This window comes from Oncorhynchus gorbuscha, linkage group LG23 (assembly GCF_021184085.1).
Source record: "Oncorhynchus gorbuscha isolate QuinsamMale2020 ecotype Even-year linkage group LG23, OgorEven_v1.0, whole genome shotgun sequence".
Taxonomy (NCBI): domain Eukaryota; kingdom Metazoa; phylum Chordata; class Actinopteri; order Salmoniformes; family Salmonidae; genus Oncorhynchus; species Oncorhynchus gorbuscha.
In genome coordinates, this window is record NC_060195.1 from 50,011,421 (window position 1) to 50,028,608 (window position 17,188).

At 43.8% G+C, this 17,188-nt stretch overlaps 1 protein-coding gene across 3 annotated transcripts in view; it reads left to right on the forward strand.

Annotated features, from left to right (window-relative positions):
- Nucleotides 1-1,399: 1,399 nt before the first annotated feature.
- The window catches only part of LOC124011314 (neural cell adhesion molecule 2-like), a 457,182-nt gene continuing 441,393 nt past the window's right edge, over nt 1,400-17,188 (forward strand). For all 3 annotated transcript variants that reach the window (XM_046324554.1, XM_046324556.1, XM_046324555.1), the window contains exon 1: nt 1,400-1,908. In XM_046324554.1, the coding sequence (XP_046180510.1) occupies nt 1,866-1,908 (43 nt within the window). In that variant the 5' untranslated portion in view covers nt 1,400-1,865. The remainder of the gene's footprint in view (nt 1,909-17,188) is intronic.

Sequence of the window (17,188 nt, forward strand, 5' to 3'; positions counted from 1 at the left end):
ATGGCTTTGAACTTTAACAGCTCAATGGGGAAAAGGAGCAACACAATTACCAACCTTTTAAAGAGTGATTTAGCCTTAAACACCATGATAGTGGCAGTGGTTAAGTCACATACCTCTCATTTTCGAGGCAGAAACTACAACCACTTGTTCTGAGGAGAATGGTGAAGTGTGTCAAATGCTTTGATATTGTTATTGTCTCAAATAGCATATTGATACCGCCTAAATGAAGTGAGGAATCTGCTGACTTACATGATGTCACTTTCACACCTTTCCTCAGTTACATTTGTGCTTATATTACCGTTGAACGTGTCTTGGGTTAGCGTGCACTGCCAGACAAAAGAACTACAATAGACTGGTGAAGAATACATAAATGAATTGACTACCTGTGCATGTGGGAGAGGGAGAGAGATTTTTTATGGTGTAGGAGGGGGCACGAGTCATGTGGGGTCACTATCCTATGAATTTTGGACTCCAATGTCAATTGTATCCACATATACTATAATTACAAAAGTATGTGGACAAGCCTTCAAATTAGTGGATTTAGCTGTTTCAGCCACACCTGTTGCACAGAGCCATGCAATCGCCATAGACAAACATTGGCAGTAGAATAGCTTTACTGAAGAGCTCAGTGACTTTCAATGTGGCACCATCATAGGATGCCACCTTTCCCACAAGTCAATGTTTCAAATTTAGTGCCAACTGTGAAGTTTGATGGAAGAGGAATAATGGTCTGGGGCTGTTTTTCATGGTTCGGGCTAGGCCCCTTAGTTTGAGAGAATGGAAACCTTAACGCTACAGCGTGCAATGACATTTTAGATGATTCTGTGCTTCAAACTTTGTGGCAGCAGTTTGGGGAAGGCCCTTTTCTGTTTCAGCATGACAATGCCCAAGTGCACAAAGTGAGGTCCATACAGAAATGGTTTGTCGAGATTGGTGTGGAAGAACTTGACTGAGAGCCCTGACCTCAACCCCAATGAACACCTTTGGGATGAATTGGACGCAGACTGCGAGCCAGGCCTAATCACCCAACATCAGTGCCGACCTCACTAATGCTCTTGTGGCTGAATGTGACTGCAGCAATGTTCCAACATATTCCAACATCTAGGAAAGCTGTCGAAGAAGAGTGGAGGCTGTTATTGCAGCAAAGGGGGGACCAACTGTATATTAATGCTCATGATTTTGGAATGAGATGTTGGATGTATCATGTAGATTTAGTTTGGATAGCGTACCGCAAGTGAGTTACTCGGTGTGTGCCAAGAAACAAAATGCAAAAAAAATAAATAAAGCTTTTTTTCCAGCTGAATATGCATATCATTTGTACAAACATACAGCAAAGCCATTCGCTGTTCTCGTGTGTGCGCGCGCGTGACAGAGAGCGAGAGGATAGGGAGAAGAGACCTGCAGTCCGAACAGTGCTCTCCACAACACGTAAATAATGAAACAGTTCATGTCACACGGATTTATTCGATAGGATGTAACACTGCAAGTTGCACAGTCCTGCATCCATCATCCGTTAGTTCGACTCCCGAACAAATTATTGAACTATTATAAACTATACTTTTGATAAACAATAATTGGAGTGATTTGGACCTTTAAAACGAAAGTCCTTTTTCTCTCGAGCGGTATAGTGAGTGATGTATAAATGCGGACTGCTCAGTGGAGTCAGGCAACGAAGGAGTAAAAAGTAAGTGCGAGCTGGGGAGCGAGCGGGGGAGCGCGCGCCAGAGAGGGAGCGAGAGAACGCCAGCGGACCTCAAGACCGAGGGCGAAAGGAGTGTGTCGCGGTTCCTGCTATAATCAGCTACTAAAAACCTCCACTATAACAGCGAACGCTGGAAGCGGTCCATCAGCCAAACCTGCTCAAAATGATTATCCAACTCCTATGGTTTCTTGTCTGCGGCAGTCAAGGTAGGGAGACATGTCTCTTGGCGTTGTGGACTTCGTGGATGGATAAGTTGCCCTATTCGCCCGCTCTTGTCCATATATCCCTATCGGCGGGAACAATTATGTTAGGGAGATTTGGGAGAAGGAGACCGTAGAGCGCGAGCAAGAGAGAGAGAGAGGGGCGGATTGTTTGACCGCTGGTGTTTTGTAGTTTCAGCACGTCTGATTGGAATGCTTGCTTTTTGAAAAGGGGATTATCAAGACCCGGTTGATATCATTGAACTGTTCTGGTGTTATTCCGCCATTGAATGTGACATCCATCGATTGGTAGAGAGTGGCTATATCTGGTCATTTTTTTCTTCATCAGTAGGAGAGAAATAATTGTGGATAGATGCATGTGGCTGTGAAACGACAACAATAGGCTGTGCTTTGTTTAGTGTTTTTGTTTCTCAAGGAGAACAACAAATCACAAAAAACAATGTTATGATGTGGGTGATTGCCTAGGGAAAACAGAATGTTTCATGCAGTTGGCACTGCCCTGATTATTTGGCTTTATTTTGTTAACACACAGCGCATCATAACACAACAACCTCAGGGCCAGCTATTTAAATTCAAACGGTTTATTCTTTGTTTGATAAATAACTAAGCTTTTGTGGAACAATTCAAAGGCATCATTACCCTCAGGTGTTTAGCGTTCAAAGTTCATTCATTTTTATCTTAGGCTTTCGAATGGGTGAACGGGACATGGCGCAGAATTTACATTCTTCGGTGACAGTGTATCGATGATTTAACAAGAACGAACTGAGTAGGTATAGACGAGCTGAAGCTAGTTTAGTTTAGGGTGAAAATGTAACTCCAAAATTGCGCAGGTGGACATATATGAATGGTGGGAAGGATTGCTCACCCCTGAGAGGGATTTCATGTCACTGGCGCAGCAATGGACACAGAGTAAACCCGGTTTCATTATCGTGCTTGTTTTTTTTAGTGTCTAAAGGTACCTCTGAAGTTAGCAGTCAATTGCGGGCAGTCAAGCACTAGAAAGGGAAAGGGTATGACTTGTTTGGCCGCATTCGTTTTTTAGGTGGAACGGCAGGTGGGGGTAGAGCGCTGCAAATTAATATTCAGTCAGAAGATGTATGATTGCGATGTATGATTGTAAAATTAGGCTAGTGGCCATTTACCCACAGTAAATATCGGCCAAATATTCATTCGACCCGACTTCCGAATGAATATGTAGGTCGTAATACTTTTTTTGCCACATTCAACATAAAAAACAACCAACCATTCCACTACTTGAGAATCCCCAGCATTATTCAGGCTGAGAGAACATTCCAGTTAGTCAATGGGTCTTGTTAGCATGCAAACTGCATCTGCTGAGTGCCTGCACCAAACTGTTGTAAAAATGGAAACTATTCACCCACCCAGCCCTGAATACCCTGCCAGTCATACAGGAAGGATACTGCCCTTGTGGCTGCAGCTTTCCCAGAAAGACCAGGTAGCTGTGCAACCTGGTCAGGCCCCAGAACGACAACCACTACTGGCTACTTCACCCTGATTATGTCACCCTGTTAGGACACTCATGTCCTGTCACCTCAAATACTTAGAATTAACCTTGCAGACTTAGTTTCAGTGGGGAAAATAGGGGAAATATTAGCTCTACATATACGCTACTAGAGTGGCTGACTGTTGTATTACAGGTTGCTTTCCTGTAACTTGGTGACACTACTATTTGCTGGTGTTGTAAAAAACATGAACACACATTGAAAAGCTAGTTGGCTTCAGCTATTCAAACATGATGCATGGTAGAGCCTCTCATAGTGCTGGATATGCCAAGAGTTGTATGAAACCCTTTTTAATAAAGACAGAATAACACAATACAAAATAAACTAGGGGAAATTTATATCCAGGTAAGTAATTATGTCGGCCATATTGGATTCGGAATAAGAATGATTTACAAAAAAGTCTCTCTGGCCATGAGTGGACACAATTCTGTAAAAAAGCCTTGTATACAAAATGCATATTTACAGTTGAAGTCGGAAGTTTACATACACCTCAGCCAAATACATTTCAACTCAGTTTTTCACAATTCCTGACGTTTAATCCTAGTAGAAAATTCCCTGTTTTAGGTCAATTAGGATCACCACTTTATTTTAAGAATGTGAAATATCCAAATAATAGTAGAGTGATTTATTTCAGCTTTTATTTCTTTCATCACATTCCCATTCCCAATTCCCATTCTCAGAAGTCTACATACACTCAATTGGTATTTGGTAGCATTGCCTTTAAATTGTTTAACTTGGGCCAAACGTTTCGGGCAGCCTTCCACAAGCTTCCCACAATAAGTTGGGTGAATTTCGGCCCATTCCTCCTGACGGAGTTGGTGTAACTGAGTCAGGTTTGTAGGCTTCCTTGCTCGCATGTGCTTTTTCAGTTCTGCCCACAAATTTTCTATGGGATTCAGGTCAGGGCTTTGTGATGGCCACTCCAATACCTTGACTTTGTTGTCCTTAAGCCATTTTGCCACAACTTTGGCAGTATGCTTGGGGTCATTGGACATTTGGAAGACCCATTTGCGACCAAGCTTTAACTTCCTGACTGATATCTTGAGATGTTGCTACAATATATCCACCAAATGTTCTTGCCTCATGATGCCATCTATTTTGTGAAGTGCAGCAGTCCCCTCCTGCAGCAAAGCACCCCCACAACATGATGCTGCCACCCCCGTGCTTCACGGTTGGGATGGTGTTCTTCGGCTTGCAAGCCTCCCCCTTTTTCCTCCAAACATAACGATGGTCATCATGGCCAAACAGTTCCATTTTTGTTTCATTCATTCAGAACATAGGACATTTCTCCAAAAGTATGTTCTGTGTCCCCATGTGCTGTGGAAAACCGTAGTCTGGCTTTATTATGGCGGTTTTGGAGCAGTAGCATCTACCTTGCTGAGCTGCCTTTCAGGTTATGTTGATTTGGGACTCATTTTACTGTGGATATAGATACTTTTGTACCTGTTTCCTCCAGCATCTTCACAAGGTCCTTTGCTGTTGTTCTGGGATTGATTTGCGCTTTCACACCAAAGTACGTTCATCTCTAGGAGACAGAACGCGTCTTCTTCCTGAGTGGTATGATGGCTGCGTGGTCCCATGGTGTTTATACTTGCGTACCATTGTTTGTACAGATGAAAGTGGTACCCTCAGGCGTTTGGAAATGGCTCCCAAGGATGAAACAGACCTGTGGAGGACTACAATTTGTTTTCTGAGGTCTTGGCTGATTTCTTTTGACTTTCCCATGATGTCAAGCAAAGAGGCACTGAGTTTGAAGTTAGGCCTTGAAATACATCCATAGGTACAGCTCCAATTGACTCAAATGATGCCGATTTACTCAAATGATGTCAATTAGCCTGTCATGGCTTTAGAAGCTTCTGATATCATTTTCTGGAATTTTCCAAGCTATTTAGAGGCACAGTCAGCCTAGTGTATGTCAACTTCTGACCCACAGGAATTGTGATAGAGTGAGTTATAAGTGAAATAATCTGTCTGTAAACCATTGTTGGAAAACTTACTTGTCATGCATGAAGTAGATGTCCTAACCAACTTGCCAAAACTATAGTTTGTTTTAACAAGAAATTTGTGGATTGGTTGAAAAACTAGTTTTAACGGTTTCAAGTGTACATATGATTTGGCCTCCATCAAATGGTATTATGGTAGCTATATTGGATTTGAGGCTAAATCCAGGGTGGCCCCAAAGATAATCTGTGATGCCCCCCTGACTAAATTGCAAGAGTAGGGGCTAAAGAAATAAAATTCTTCAAGGAACCTTGGATCCCTCCCCAAAAATGTAATTTTTAACTCTGAACCCACTTGTTTTCTTTTAGAGCCGATTTACAATAGCCTCAACATCAGAAGACATGTAAAAAATGTAAATCTTAGTTGGACATAACATATTGTAAAAATGTGAATTATTTCAAATTTTGGAAATCTATTGCCAAATATTCCGACGTGTAATTGACACGTAATACAAATGTAAGCAAGGTTCGAAATTATGTTTTAATGAAATATTTGATCTGTTTGGGATTATTGCGGTCAATTTGCAGTCTACAAATAAACAATAATTATGTTCCTGGACCCCGACCATCCTCTCAAGAAAATATCGGCCCGCGGCTGAATCTCGTTGATGATCCCTGCTGTACATAATTTATTATTTCGGTTGACAAGTAAAACTCCCATTCCCTTGCACCTCTGACACAACCTTCTCACATTGACTCAGTGTCTCAACAGGCTATCTATATCTAACCCACCTTACAATACACTTTTTGCTTTTTTGGAACCTTTGAAGAATTAATTTAGCTATTTGTTTGCAATGCCATTTGACTAATGTTTTTTTTTTGCCTAGGAAGTGTGTTCTCTCTGTTAGAGTAACATTAGCACTAGAAATCCCAGCGAGGCTTCCTCTCAGCAGGTCATCGGTTATTTATGTGTTTTGAGTTTTTCTGGTACTCAGTGAAATTAATTGTATGTTCCCCAGTGCTTGCCCAAAGACCATCCAGTGAGATGTTAAGTGGCATAATTAAGATATTTCTCTGATCCACTGGGAAAAGTGTCAGTCGAGGAGGATTTAAAATATGTATGCCCCTGTGCACTCTTTCCACAGTGGAGACGTGTGCACAGACACACATATATATCCACACACACACACACACAGGCGTAATGCATGTGCGCACACACACTCACAGCACCGAGAGGACAGCACACAGATACAGGAGCATGTGTATACACTGAGTGTACAAACCATACATTAGGAACACAATGACATACACTGGCCAAGTGATTCCAGGTGAAAGATATGATGCATTGTTAATGTCACTTGCTAAATCCTCTTCAGTGTAGATGAAGGGGAGGATACAGGTTAATGAGGGATTTTTAAGCCTTGAGGCAATCGAGACATGGATTTTGTATGTGTGCCATTCAGAGGGTGAATGGGCAAGTCAAACTGTTTAAGTGCCTCTGAACGGGGTATGGTAGTAGGTGCCAGGTGCACCGGTTTGTGTCAAGAACTGCAACGCTGCTGGGACTTTAATGCTCAACAGTTTCTCATGTGTGTCAGGAATGTCCTACCACCCAAAGGACATCCAGCCAACTTGACACAGCTGTGGAAAGCATTGGAGTCAACATGGGCCAGCATGCCTGATGTATTAAGACTGTTCTGAGGGCAAAGGGGATGCAACTCAATATTAGGAAGGTGTTCCTAATGTTTTGTACACCCACGATATTTTGTCCACCCACGATGCGTGCGTAACCTGGGCGGTGGTGCATGCACATATACAGACATATAATATACAGACACACACACACACACACACACACACACACACACACACACACACACACACACACACACACACACACACACACACACACACACACACACACACACACACACACACACACACACACACACACACACACACACACACACACACACACACACACACACACACACACACACACACACAGTATTTAAAAGACCCTCTGAGTCTCGTCGTCAGAACCTCAAGCTGAAGCCAACACCTTTTCCAATGCTTTCCTAGAAAAAAATCACATCATTCTAATTTCTGCATGAACCTATTAGGCTAACATTTTCCGGGAGTAGTTGAGCACACAGTCATTTTACATTATGTAACACCACTCAGAAAGTCCCATTAAAGACATGCAAATGCTGTTCACATAAGGAATGGCCCATGTCTTCGCTGGGTGCACACAGGAACTGATTACATTAATTGATTAATAGAGTGGGAAGGGGGGAACACATATACAGATGCACATATGAAAATGGAATGGCCCCCGGAGGGGACTCTCATATGAAAAATCAATTTAAGGAACGACTGGAGTCGGCAGGGCCTCTGAAATCGTCCAAAGGCCAATCTCAATGTTATGTATATGTTATTTATTTCACCCTTTTTTTGCTGCTTTTTGATTTTTCTTACATGCCCTTTAGCAGTCAATCCCATAATGTTTTAGAATCGAGGGGTGGATTTTTTGAAAAAAAAAACACTACACACAGTTCATCGGCACTCTCTTGAGAAACAGTATGTGTGGGTATACATGTGGAAGACCTATAAAGCATTGGTACTATAGTGCAGGTTAAACCTGTTGGGAATATGTGGCAGTGTAGCATTACAGGGAGAACATAAAGGTACCAGAAAGGTTTGAGTTTTTGTTGTTGTTGTTGGATTTGACATTGATAATGGACAGCTTCAAACGTTATACTTATGTTAATGCTTAGTAAATCTGTCTCTAAGATCCACATGCTATGCGACGACTGAGTCATTCTACCAGGGTTCAATACATTGACACACAGATTTAACACATACAAGAGTATGTGGACACGTTTTATAATTTGTGGATTTGGCTATTTCAGCCACACCCGTTGCTGACAGGTGTGTCAAATCCAGCACACAGCAATGTAATCTCTATAGACAAACATTGGCAGTAGAATGGCCCGTATTGAAGAGCTCAGTGACTTTCAACGTGGCACAATCATAGGCACCTTTCGAAAAAGTGAATTCAGAATACAATGACATCCTAGAGGATTCTGTGCTTCCAACTTTATGGGACCAGTTTGGGGAAGGCCCTTTCCTGTTTCAGCATGACAATGCCCCTATGCACAAAGCGAGGTCCATACAGAAATGGTTTGACGAGATCAGTGTGGAAGAACTTGACCGGCCTGCGCAGAGCCCTGACCTCAATCCCAATGAAGACCTTTGGGATGAATTGGAACGCTAACTGCGAGCCAGGCCTAATCGTCCAACATCAGTGCCCAACCTCACTAATGCGCTTGTGGCTGAATGGAAGAAAGTCCCTGCAAGCAATGTTCCAACATCTAGTGGAAAGCCTTCCCAGAAGAGTGGAGGCTGTTATAGCAGTGAAGGGGGGACCAAATCCATATTAAAACCCCTGATTTTGGATTGAGATGTTCGACGTGCAGGTGTCCGCATACATTTGGTCATGTAGTGTGTTTGGCTGTGTTTGTTTGAACATTGCATTGGGATGTTGTAGATTGCTTGCTTTTATGAGTTAGATTATAGACATGTTATATACAGCAAACTGCATGTGAGTTCAGTAACAAGTAAAACGTGTGTGTGTGTGTGTGTGTGTGTGTGTGTGTGTGTGTGTGTGTGTGTGTGTGTGTGTGTGTGTGTGTGTGTGTGTGTGTGTGTGTGTGTGTGTGTGTGTGTGTGTGTGTGTGTGTGTGTGTGTGTGTAATATAGGAACAGGAAAGCAGGGGTAAAAAAAAGCAAGAGGGGGGCTAAGAGTGAGGTGGAGAGAAGATGGATATTAAGTTTAGATTCATTCAATTGAAGTGAATCCGATTGCATCTAGTCAAATTGTATTCGGCAGAATTGAATCCCACTCTATGGAGTCTGGCTGTGCCAAAATTAATAAAAAGTAATTGAATCCTGCTGGGACAGAATTGAATTAGGACAGACTGACGTGATTAGAAGAGGCAGCTGGATGTTACGTTCTGACGTGTTCCCGTGGCTTCTTCTGTTGTGTTCCCACATTAGAATGATCTGTGTCCTCAACAGGGGTCCTTGGGTCTGGCCTTGTCTTATAGTCAGGCAGTCTAATGGGCACCACAGAGCACAGAGGCAGCAGGGTCATACCCCGGGTTCCTTATTATAGACAGGGGGGGGGGGCAGGGACTAGTTCCCCCTGACAGAGGCACAGAGGAAGATGGAATGGACTAACTCACAGACTTGGGCATACACACACCGGCCATCATTCCAAAGCCTTTAGGCCTACATCTCTCTTGTCCCTCTCTTGGGGTCCACTGTGTTGTAGGCCGGGGCATGGGGCATGGCACCGGCGGGCAACCGGCGGGCATGATTAAAAGAAGCATTGAGTGTGGTGAGGATGGCAGTGCAGCTTCACAATGGGACTGTGTAGGGATGACCCAGTTAGATAGTATTAATAACTGTGATTAGAGGAGCCACACTGGACCATTGTCGGAGCAGAGGGGTCATGCCCATTGAAACTGATGGGGTATGTGTCCTCTATCCATTTCAGAAAATAAAAATTATTGTACACTTTAAAAAAATATTGCAATTGGCTGAAAGGTTTTTGGCGCATCCACTGGACTCTGGCAATGGACACGCCTAAAATTATTTCCTAGAGAGGTGGAAAGACGGGGACTGTGGACACAGACACTGAGACAGAGACTGAGTGTCACTAGACAGACGAGCGTAAAACAAGCGTCGTCGATTCACTTCAAAAGCAAGTTTTGTCTTGACAAGAAAGAAGCATCACACTGAAGTTCTGCCAGGTTCTAAAAAAGATTCCTCCCAAACCAAACAGCCGTATCGACAGTGGATTGGTAAAACCAATTGACAGATGGATGGCCAAAAAGACTGACAACCTCAGACACTGACAACCTGCCAGGGCAGATAGATTGAGAGAGTGGCAGAGAGATTATAGTCTACAGTACTGTAAAATAGTTGGGAAGTGTATATTGACTGGCAAAGAGAAAATATCCTGCCTTGTAGAGCTGATGCCAGACCTTATCCAGTATATCCAGTGAAAAAGTGTGGCTTAAGCAAATAAAGTGCCTGTTATTGGACGGTCAATCAGGGAGATGGAGGATGGGACTAATGCTAATGATGGCAGTGTTGGGCTAGCAGACACTAAAGAGCTGGCGCAAGATTCTGCATTGATTTTTTTCCCCCCTTACTCAGTGACCCAGACCCTGGCAGCCTCACTACACACCCATCATAACAAAGGGTCGTATTGCACGTGCATGATATAGCAAAGTCACATGCATGCAGATAGACAAGCAGACACACACACACACACAAGTACATTTAAAACATTGATCTCTTTCTCCTGTTGTCTCTCTCGCACTCTCTCCTTCTCAAATAACATTTTCTTTATTGTCTTGATAAAGTAACTTACACAGGGGTAAAATATAATCATGCTGTACTACACATAACAATTATCCTAATTAACTTCACAGTAATGAGCGCAATAACAAAACAGAAATAACTGCATACATTTATTTATACCTATTGTTGTTCCTGTCACTGTCCCTTTGCTTGTGGCAGGAAGCCACATGTTGGCTTGCCAACACAGCACAATGTGGTTTCTCTCCCAATCATTAAGGGAATCATTTTTGTGTGTGTGTTAGGATTCATGTTCTTTGCATTGGTTTGATAATCACCTGGTAGAATATTGTTTTCAACTCTCTTGTTTTCAGGTTGATGTGAAAATGCTTTCTCTATGTCTTCCTGATGAGTAACTGTAGTGTTGAAGGGATATTTGGCCTCGGCTCTGAGGATGGGGTTAATGTATGCACTCTTTCTGTCTCTGCATATCTCTCTCCCTCTTTTTCCCTTTCTGTCTCTTCAGTCTCCCTCTCTCTTGCCTATCCCAATCTAATCTCCTTCCCTCCTCTCTTTACCCCCCTCCCTCCCTTAGAGTGGGGGAGCAGAACAAGGAGCTCCTGGCTTGTCTCCTGCTGGTTAATTATCCCAAACTGTGATTGATGGGCTCTCCAGCGAGTGCCGTGGGCCGTCCGCTGTTGACCTGTCCGGGAACACGGCCCCAGTCTGCCAATCACAGCTCAGCATTACTAATGGGACAGAAACTTAGCCCACTTTGGCATGTCCCAACAGAGACATAGGCTGCCTACAGCTGGTTTGTGTTCATTATGGCATGCAAAATATGATTATTTAAAACGTTTTACAATGGAAAGTGAAAGAGTTTCTCATTGCATAGGCCTAACAGCTGGGTTGTGTTTATTAGGGCACGCAACAGACACTCATTTAAAACATTTTGCTACAGAAATTGAAAGCTAGTGTTTCTCATTGGACAATTCCAGGTAGTACATCTCTGTTTCAGTCCGTTTTCTTCTGCTTGTGCCTAATGAACCCTACTCAGACCTGGTGATATATAATAGGGCCGGGTGTATCCGGGGTATGGATAAATCCCTGTGTCTGTTTGATGGCTTCTCAGAAGTCCAGTACTTTCTGCCACTATGCAGGGGCTTTAAACAAAATCTCCCTGTATGTGTGGGCAAGGCTATGCTCTTCTTGGTCCTGCTACTCTCGTCTCAGTTCTCAAGGTCTGCAGAGAAGAGATATCTCCATTCTCCCTAATTGACCGGTTTCTAAAGCAGAGCCTGTTTGTTTTCACAGGGGAAGTTAATGATGTTTGTTATTGCTGAGACTCATTACACATATTAATAATGTAGATAAGGATTTCGTTGGACTTTTTAAAAACATTTTCTCTTTTTTCCCCCACAATGCCTCTGGGATCATACCCACATCTTCCATGTGAATCCGGGGGCAACGTTCTCTCACTGCTTAGTGTTTACTCGACTTCTCTCGTTAATCTTCCCACAATCCAGCGTCCTCGCCAAGTGTGTCGGGCAGACAGTGGGCGTTTTATTTTTTTAATTACATCTTATCTTTGACAGGCATCTCTTTTTTCCTTTTTTCTTCCTCTCCTCCGTTATTCTCCGGAATAAATCTGCTCCTGTTGCGGGGGCACCACTGGGATCGCGTTCGTCTTTCCGCCCACGGTGCGTGGCTGCGTAACCTGGACGGTGCTGCATGCACCTCTTTCATGGGAATACAATTCATGAATTCTCAGCCGGTGTTTCCTTAGCTGTGTGTGTACAAGCCCTGTTTATGGACATGTTGCTGCTCCAGATGGAATAACAGCTTCTCCCCAGGTGTTGGTCTCTCTCTCTCTTGCCAGCTACCACTCACATATACATTACACATCTGTATGTCTCCCTCTCTCACCTGTCTCTCTGTTTGTCTCTGTCTCTCTCTCTCTTTCTCTCTCTGGCTCTCTCTGTGTGTCTGTGTGTCTGTGTGTCTGTGTGTCTGTCTGTCTGTCTGTCTGTCTGTCTGTCTGTCTGTCTGTCTGTCTGTCTGTCTGTCTGTCTGTCTGTCTGTCTGTCTGTCTGTCTGTCTCTCTCTCTCTCTCTCTCTCTCTCTCTGTCTCTCTCTCTCTCTGTCTCTCTCTCTCTCTCTCTCTGTCTCTCTCTCTCTCTCTCTCTCTCTCTCTCTCTCTCTCTGTCTCTCTCTCTCTCTCTGTCTCTCTCTCTCTCTCTCTCTGTCTCTCTCTCTCTCTGTCTCTCTCAATTTTCAATTAAATTCTATGAGTAATGAGGTACATGAGGGGTTTCATGTGGAGCTAGGCTCCCAGGTAGTGGAGGAGATGCCCACTACGAGTGCTGGGGTTCATGTGGAGCTAGGCTCCTAGGTAGTGGAGGAGATGCCCACTATGAGTGCTGGGGTTCATGTGGAGCTAGGCTCCCAGGTAGTGGAGGAGATGCCTGGTACGAGTGATGAGGTGCAAGTGGGGAGTGTTGAAAGGGATGCGGTAGAGGGGAGTTGTCTGTGGTCTCAGCTGAGGATCAGGAGAAGGATATGGATATCTCTTTAGATTTGACAGCTTCTGGTGAGGACTCAGTTTATGATCTAGAGGAGGTAAATTAGTTTCTGGATCAGACTTTTGGGAAATCTGTCAAATTGGCAGTCATGGTAATAATTTCAGTGCTGGGGTGGCAAGCTTGTTTTTCTCAGGTTTAGGGGTGACTGTGGTAACTACAACAGAGATTGTCAAGGGTCAGGTTTTATTGGTCGAGGTGGATGTTATGTTTTTTAAATATTTTTTATGTTTATGCTCCTAATGAGGGTACAGAGCGTATTGCTATATTTGATCAAATAAAGGAAACCTTAAGACAGTGTGATCAAGAGGGGTGTATGGTTTAGGGGGTGACTGGAACTGTACAGTGGATTTTACTGTTGATTGCACCGCTGAACAACCTCACCTGCGGTCAGCCACTTGCCTGTCTGTCCTATTAACTGCGTTTGAGCTTTCTGATATGTGGAGAGTAAGGAATGCAAAAGTTAGGCAGTACACATGGCTAAAAAATAATGAAGTTTGTGTCATTGCAGCAAGGTTAGACAGGGTGTAAGTATCTGAGCAATACTGTAGTAGGCTTGGAAGGTGTGACATTACTCCTGTGGGTTTCTCTGATCATCATATTGTTTATATTCACTTGTCCTGTCCACGAAGGTCATCACCTTACTGGTATTTTAATGTTAAATTGTTACATGATGTCATGTTTTATGACAGGTGTTTGTTGTTTTGGGAAAATTGGAGGGTTATAAAAGGGAATTTTGAGTCCTTGAGACAATGGGGGGAGGTTGGGAAGGCCCAAATACGAGTATTTTGTCAACAGTATACTGCTCTGTCTCAAACTGAAGTTAAAGAGACTATCAAGGCCCTTGAACAGGACATCAAATATATTGAATTGAAGCTGCTCACTCAGAACAACCCTGGACTAGGCATGAACTTACAGGACAAGAGACATGAACTGAGGTCGTTTCTGCATGAAAGAGTGAAGGGTGCCTTGATTATGTCTTGTTTTGCTTCCCTCAAGGATATGGATGCTCCTAGCGCCTTTAAAAAAAACCTAGGACAGTCGACATTGCAACGTAAACAGATGGTCTGCCTTCGTCTCCCTGATGGGAAGGTGACCACGGATGACATTGAAATGTGTCAACATGCCGTGAATTTCTACTCGGCCCTCTATATGGCGGAGGTTTGTGACTGTCTGTGTACTGAACAGTTGTTACACGGTCTTCCTCAATTGGGACCTGAGCAGAGAGTCGCATTGGACGCAGCTCTCATCAGGCCGAGCCCCTGGCATCGATGGTTTACTATCTGAGTTTTATAAGCACTTTTGGGGGTCTATTGGGGAGGATTTTTATGAAGTGGTGTGTGAATCTTTTCATGAGGGTTCTCTTCCTGTATCCAGTCAATGTGCGATGTTTTCACTGTTGCCAAAAAAGGGGGATTTGGCTCTCATAAGAAATTGGAGACCTGTTGCTTCGCTGAATACAAAATTGATTCTAAATGTCTCAAACTGGTTGAAAGAGTATCTAGGATTGTTGATCCACAAGGACCAGTCCTACTGTGTACCTGATCGCTCTATTGTTGACAACTTGTTTCTGATAAGAGATGTTTTAGACATTTCTAAACTGTCTGATGTAAATGTGGGTTTACTTTCTTTGGATCAGGAGAAGGCTTTTGATCGTGTGGACCACCAGTACTTGTTTAAAACAATGAAAGCCTTTGGGTTTGGGGATGTTTTTTTTACTGCCCTGAAATTGGATGCCCAATTTCAGGGCAGTTATATAGTCTGGCGATTGAACCAATGCTTTGTGTTTTAAGAGCGAAGCTTACTGGTTTCTCTGTGCCAGGTGTAATGAAGGATCCCATGATAGCACTGTCTGCGTATGCAGATGACGTGATAGTTTTTATTACAGGGGGTGAGGATGTTAAGGTTCTCTCAAACTCTTTGAAGGTGTATGAGGGACCCTCCTCAGCTAAGTCATTTGGGGAAAGAGTGAAGCGCTGTAGGCAGGTCGGCTTCAAACGGGGTCCACTCCACGGTTACCAGGGGGGCTTCAGTTGGGCAGAGATGGGATGAAGACTTTGGGGGTCTTTCAGAAAAAGAACTGGGAGGGTGTAGCGGAGAAAGTGTGTCCCAGACTGTCAAGGTGGAAATGGGTGCTGCCCCAGCTGTCTTATAGGGGAAGGGTCCTGGTAGCTAATAATGTTGCTGCCTCTACCCTGTGGCACAGACTAATGATTTTGCAGCCCCCAAAGGGTCTGATACAAAAGCTTCAGAGTACCCTTGTCAATTTCTTCTGGTCTGGAGAACACTGGATTAAAGCTGCAGCCCTGTACCTGCCACTGCACGAGGGTGGGCAAGGCCTGGTGGACATTTCCTCTAGAATCATGGCTTTCCAAGCAGCCCAGAGATTGTTGTACAGAGACGGTTCTAGCAGGGTCGAAACAACATACATATTGATGAGTAGCACGGGCTGTTTGGGCTTAGACAAGCACCTTTTCCTCTTAAAGCTGGAGCGGGGTGTTTTGACTGGCCTGACTCCATTTTATGAGTCTGTTATGCAGGCTTGGAGAGTCCTTGTCAAGTCCCGGAAGGCCTGCACGCCACCAGGGATGTGGCTTTTTGAAGAGCCTCTTTTTCACAACACTGCCATCCAGTCCCGTGTTCTGGGTTCAGCTAGCATACGTTCATGCCTGTTAGGCGTGGGGTGTACCAAGCTGGGTCATCTGATGTGGAGCAGGAGCAGATTGTTGGAGGAGCTGGGAGAAAGAGCGGGGATCCGATCATCTCGCCTACTGAGGAAGGTCGTCGCTGAGGTCTGCGACTCTTTGCCAGTGCTTCATCTGCAGTATGTGACTGACACTTCCAATTCTGATCGGTGGAAGGAGGGTCTGGATTCTGTGTTCCCTGCACTGATTCTTAGTGCTGCGATGGGGGCATTCGAGGAGGATGTGGGGTGTCCATTCTGTGCTGAGTCTGAATCTCTGGCACATCTGTTTTTACTGTGTCCCATGTTGGTCGGGATGATTGAACTGATCACTAATTGGTTCTCAACGTTGGGAGAGGTTTTCTCTGTCTTTCTATGTGTCTGTCTGTTTCTTTGCCTATGTCTGTCTGTTTCTTTGCCTCTCTCTCTCTCTCTCTCTCTCTCTCTCTCTCTCTCTCTCTCTCTCTCTCTCTCTCTCTCTCTCTCTCTCTCTCTCTCTCTCTCTCTCTCTCTCTCTCTCTCTCATATTTGCTTTATTGGCATGAAGTAACAATGTACATATTGCCAAAGCTTATTTTCGATATTTACAATATAAAAATGAGAATCAAAATTGACAACAATAACCAAGTGTCAAAATAATCATACATTCAACAATAAGCATACATGGTCTGTCAGACACTGTCGCTCAACTTCTGCCACCAATGTTTAGAACCAAATAGCATTGACGTTTACTTTTTTGTGATGAGGATTTTTTGTGTCTTTCCAATAGGTGATATATTCTTCTTTTTGTTTTGTGATGATTTGGTTGGGCCAGATTTTATGATGCTGTCCTGAGGCTCTATGGGGTTGGTTTGGGTTTGTAAACTGAGCCTCAGAACCAGCTGACTGAGGGGACTCTTCTCTGGTTTCATCTCTTGAAATTGTAGAGCTGTGTGATGGAATGTTTTTCTCTCTCTCTCTCTCTCTCTCTCTCTCTCTCTCTCTCTCTCTCTCTCTCTCTCTCTCTCTCTATCTGTCTTGGTCTTCTCTCTGTCTGTCTTTGTGCCTATGTCTGCGTCTCTGTCTGTGCCTCTGTCTGTGATGGTGTCTCTCTGTCTTTATCTCTGTCTCTCTCTGTGTATTTGTCTGTCTGTCTGTCTGTCTGTCTGTCTGTCTGTCTGTCTGTCTGTC